Source organism: Eucalyptus grandis, chromosome 6 (assembly GCF_016545825.1).
Source record: "Eucalyptus grandis isolate ANBG69807.140 chromosome 6, ASM1654582v1, whole genome shotgun sequence".
Lineage (NCBI taxonomy): Eukaryota > Viridiplantae > Streptophyta > Magnoliopsida > Myrtales > Myrtaceae > Eucalyptus > Eucalyptus grandis.
In genome coordinates this window covers 5414539-5419551 of record NC_052617.1, presented here as the reverse complement: position 1 = coordinate 5419551, position 5013 = coordinate 5414539, and the positions used below count along the sequence as shown (strand labels likewise).

General features: G+C 43.2%; 2 protein-coding genes across 2 annotated transcripts; both read left to right on the top strand.

Moving 5' to 3' along the window:
* Positions 1-1014: 1014 nt before the first annotated feature.
* LOC104451248 (receptor-like protein 33) lies at positions 1015-2301 on the top strand. Its single transcript, XM_010065956.2, has one exon. It carries the CDS (start codon positions 1015-1017, stop codon positions 2299-2301), a length of 1287 nt encoding a protein of 428 aa, XP_010064258.2.
* A 2019-nt stretch (positions 2302-4320) lies between these two features.
* On the top strand, positions 4321-5013 carry LOC120294649 (50S ribosomal protein L18-like). The gene has a single exon (XM_039314981.1). It carries the CDS (start codon positions 4425-4427, stop codon positions 4767-4769), a length of 345 nt encoding a protein of 114 aa, XP_039170915.1. The 5' UTR covers positions 4321-4424; the 3' UTR covers positions 4770-5013.

The following is a 5013-nucleotide window of genomic DNA, read 5'->3' as shown; positions in this document are numbered from 1 at the left end:
AATTTAAAAACTTTGTATCTTAGTAACTGCACATTGATAGGATCGATTCCCTTATCGCTTGTGAACTTAACAAAATTAACCACTTTGGACCTTTCACGCAATGAATTAACTGGTCATATCCCGTCATTTGTTGTAAAGCTTGAACAACTCATGGATGTAGACCTTTCTTTGAACAACTTCACCGGTGTTTTAGACTCGGGAGTCTTTTCAACATTGAAAAATCTGCAAGCCCTTCGTCTTACAGTTGAGCTAAATCTAATGTACAACAGTATGAATCATACATTTATGAAGCTTGAGACTTTGGCCTTGCCTTCCTTCAACTTGACCGAGTTCCCTCCTTTTCTGAACTCTTTAAAAATGCTAAGAGAATTAGATCTCTCCAAAAACAAGATTGGCGGTCAGATACCGAGATGGTTTTGGGATGTAGGGAAAGGTACCCTACAGTCTCTTGATATTTCTAGTAACCTTATTGAGGGAGGCATACAACAATTTCCTTGGAAAGAGTTGATCAATGTTAACCTTAACCACAACTTATTCCAGGGCCCGCTTCCAATTCTACCACTCCCTATAGTCTTCTTTTGGGCCACCGACAATCGCTTCAGTGGAGAGATTCCCTCTTCCATTTGCAAATTAAGCTCCCTTAAATATCTAGGGTTGGGTCATAACAATCTCTCTGGCTCTATTCCACAATGTTTGGGAAATTTAGCCAACCTCTCGGGTCTAGACTTGAGTGCCAATAAGTTTGAAGGGACATTACCGTGGTCTTTAGATAGTTGTGCATCATTGGCCATGCTAAACGTCAGTCACAACAGAATCAACGATACTTTTCCAAAGTGGTTACTAGAAGCCCCCTCATTACAGGTCATCGCTCTTCAATTCAATGAATTCCATGGCCAAATCAATCCCCCAACTGTTCCATTTCATCCCACCATGCTTTATTATTTTTACATATCAAACAATAATTTAGGGGGTTAATGGCCTGAAGAATATTTTCTCCGTATGTTGAATCTGTGGATGGTTGATCTGTCCAACAACAGATTCGAAGGTCCTCTTCCAATTCCACCACCCACCACTCGATTATATTTTAGTGCAAACAACAAGATTAGTGGAAAGGTTTCCCCTTTGATATGCAATGCCACTGAGCTCAGAGTCCTCGACTTGTCCAATAATAGTTTGATGGGCACCTTGCCAGAGTGCTTGATGAGCTTTAGCAAAAATCTCTCGGTCCTCAACCTCCGCATGAACATGCTTTATGGTGTGATCCCTAGAAAATTTGCTGAGGATAACAAACTAAGGACCATCGACCTCAGTCGGAATCGATTTGAAGGGACATTGCCACGGTCCTTATTACATTGTGAAAATTTGGAAGTTTTGGATCTCGGCAACAATAGAATGAAGGATACATTCCCTGATTGGTTAGGAACCCTTCCCAAGCTACAAGTTCTTGTTTTGAGGTCCAACATGTTCCATGGCTTCGTGAGTAGTCCTAGAGAAGCTTGCTCATTTTCTGAATTGCGCATCTTCGATCTATCCAACAACAATCTGAGTGGTCCTTTACCCGTTAGTTATATTATGAAGCTTACTGCCATGATGTATCAAGATAAAAGACAAGGCAAGCCACAGTATATAGGAGATGGTAATTATCAAGATTCAGTCATGGTGACCATGAAAGGATTGGAGATACGGTTGGTGAAAATTCTAACTGTTTTCACGAGTATCGACTTATCGAGCAACCATTTTGGTGGGGAGCTTCCCGTGTATATTGGAAACCTAAAGTTGCTCAAAGGGCTAAACTTTTCCCACAACAATCTCACGGGCTATATCCCTCTGTCTACTGGTAATTTGACTGAACTCGAATGGCTAAACCTCTCTTCAAACAAGTTCATTGGAAGCATTCCTCAAGAACTAGCGGATTTGACGTGTCTTGCATTCTTGAACCTCTTAGAGAATCAGCTCATCGGACCTATTCCTCGAGGAAGGCAATTCAACACATTCAAGAGCGACTCGTTTGCCATGAATCCTAGACTATGCGGATTTCCATTGTCGGAGACATGCACAAACAATCCACGAGAAATTCCACATGTAACCATTCTTCGAGAAAATGATACAGGGCATGTAGGCTGGTTTGAGTGGAGAGCCATATTGATGGGTTATGGGTGTGGAACCGTAGGTGGAGTCTCTCTAGCATACGTTGTTCTCGGATCTAGAAAATTTGAATGGCTCACGGGGTTGCTTGAAAGGAAAGGAGCTAATATGAGAAAGAAGTGGAGGAGGAATGCTTGTAGATCTTATCAAAGATGATAATCTCGACTGTCATTCTTTGCATTGTAATATGATGAGTAAACCTATTGAGGTGCCTTGAGACCGATTACATGCTTATTATTTTGGCCTTTTATCATTTAAGCGTAGTCTCATCCAAGTAAACAAAATAAGATCTAATTTATCCTTGCTTCTTGTGGGAACTTATTTCTTTCCTTTTTTCAAGGGATAATATTGAAACCATAAGAAAAGCGAGACATGATTCACTTTTGGTTTAATATATAGGCCAGTCTCGAGGTACATACGACTAGTGTGCGTGATCGCTGGTGTCTTTAGGAATTGCGTGATTATTTAATATAGGCTACTTCTTTTCACTTTTGTAAAGAAAAGAATCAGTTATTTTAGGAATTGAGTGATTACTAATTAAGTTGATATGGGATGAACAGTTATTATAGATATGCGAATTGAGTGGTCACTTGATGAAAAGAAAGTAGCAAGTAATTGTTGAAATCTAATTTTGCCGGTTTGGCTAACCATCTTTACTTGAAAAAAGAAAAGAAAAATTTAAATAAGCCCGGTTTGACCGAGCCCTGTTGGGCCCAGCCCGCGACCCTGCAGCTGCTCGGCCTGTCTCTTCTCTAGTGCGCGTCCGACCCAGCCTCTCCTCCCTTTCTTTTCTCTTTCTCACCCCGCTCCGTCGGTCTTCCGCCTCACGACACACCGCCGTCGCCGCTCTTCACTGCTCGTCATCCCTCTTCTCCCGCAATCGCACCAAGGCTTCTATTCGCCCCTGTTTTCTTGACCAGAGTACTCTGAAAAGCTCGTCTCCTACCCATCCACCTTCACTGGTTCCGACTTTCGACGTAACATAGAACTCGCTCCCTTCTGTTCGGATTCATGGCTTAAGGTCCTGAAGCTACTGGGTCTCGCTCAAGATCTGTTCGTTGGCCCGTGACTCTGATCCTTAACGACGATCGGAGCTTCCGTCGTCGATCCAGTTGCTTGTCGCAGCTTCGTTTCGGTCCATTAACAATGCAACACTCTTACCCTGTTACACTTTTTTTTTTTCTGGTGAAGGAGAATAGCCGAAATAGCATGTTTCGGATTAGGATCGAGTCAACTTTTTCCGAGTCTATGTTAACGATTAGACGTATCCCGGACTGTTTTTGGGTGGATGTGATCCGAGTTCGTTGATGCTTAATTTTATTTTCCCGAAGGGAAAACGCGCACACGCGTTTAGGGAAGAGAGGAGAATTCGCTCTAGCTCTAGAGGGCTCTCGTTCTCTCCTGCTCGTGGCTCTCATCGACTTGCGGCCACCGGCAGCTCTTCCCTCAGCATGGCCGTTCGTAATCGGTCGCTCGGTCATCGCTCCTCCCGCTCGCGCCGTCACTTCTCGCTCACAGCGACGGAGGGCGAGAATTCCTTTATCGGCTCTTAATTCTCCTCCTGCAATATGGTTGTTGGCTGCCCCAACTTCTTCCTCTGGTTTGAGGTCGCCACTCAATTCATCACCGGAAGCTTACCTCCAGCTCACCAGCGCTCGCCTCAACTCGAATTAACCTCCATTCTGTTCCACCTCTATGTCGCCGCCCGTAGTTTGTCCAATCGCAGATTTCGCCTCGTCGGAAGGGATCGACATGACCTTTCCGAGCCTTTAGTCACGAAACTGTCTCTTGGGTTTCTGGTTTTCTCTCGTTCGGATGAAGTTTGGTCTAAGTCTTCAGAAAATGAAGCCAAGCGGAATCTCTCTCTCTGCTGTCCTCCCGCCGCCCTTCATGCGAGGCTCAGTTTGGAGCGATATCATCTCATTTTCAAATCGTACGCAATTTCAAGGTTCAAGTGAGGGTGCTGAGTTCACTAATTCTTTTGGGTAGGTGGGAGAGTTAAGATGAAACGGTGATATTGAGTGAATAATACAAACGATTATTTTTGAAAAAATATTATTTCAATCTTGAGCTTTTCATGAAATAAAAGCACTTTAAGTGACCTATTTATAAGGATCTTGTTTCTCCAATGGTTCTATTTGTAAGGACCCATCTACAGTCTCCTGCACCGCAAGCTTAACTTAAAGAGGGAATGGAAAAGATGAACATTCTATTTTTCGGATTATGTTCCCTTTTATCTGATGTTGGTGCTTTGGTTCTAGCAATTCGAAGTTCGTTATATGGTTATCCCACCGCCAGCTAAGTCACCGAGAATAATAAACTTTCTCAAGCCTTACATTCTGAAAATGCACTTCACTAACAAGTTCGTCAGTGCCCAGGTGATCCATTCCCCTACTGCGACTGTCGCGTCTTCAGCGAGCTCACAGGAGAAGGCTTTGAGACCGAGCATGAAGTCGGCTCAAGACGTGGCCGCAGCTGCGAAGATAGGAAAGATACCGGGAGAGAGGCTGCTGCTCAAGGGCATCGCTGCTGTTGAAGTCCACTTGAAAAGAGAACAAAAGTATCAAGGCAAAGTTAAGGCAGTCATCGATTCTGTGAGAGAAGCAAGTGTAAAGTTGCTTTGAGAACTCTTGAACTTATTGGCCGTATTTGTTTTAAGAATTGTGATATTTGTTCGAAGGAATCTTCACTTGAGAAAGATTGAAAGAGAGTGCATGAACTTTTTATGTTGGAGGCTGCTTATATTGATTTCTTCTTTGTAAGAATATAAGCATATTGAATGTTTGGGCATGTATGCATCTGAGCATGTGCTTTCGCGTGTTTGGATAGATTATCAGGGTGAGAATGATTGAAAATGATGAGCCTGCC

Excerpts from the sequence above, each read along its gene's own strand:
- LOC104451248 (XM_010065956.2), top strand. The coding sequence starts at position 1,015 with ATGGTTGATCTGTCCAACAACAGATTCGAAGGTCCTCTTCCAATTCCA.
- LOC120294649 (XM_039314981.1), top strand. The coding sequence starts at position 4,425 with ATGGTTATCCCACCGCCAGCTAAGTCACCGAGAATAATAAACTTTCTC.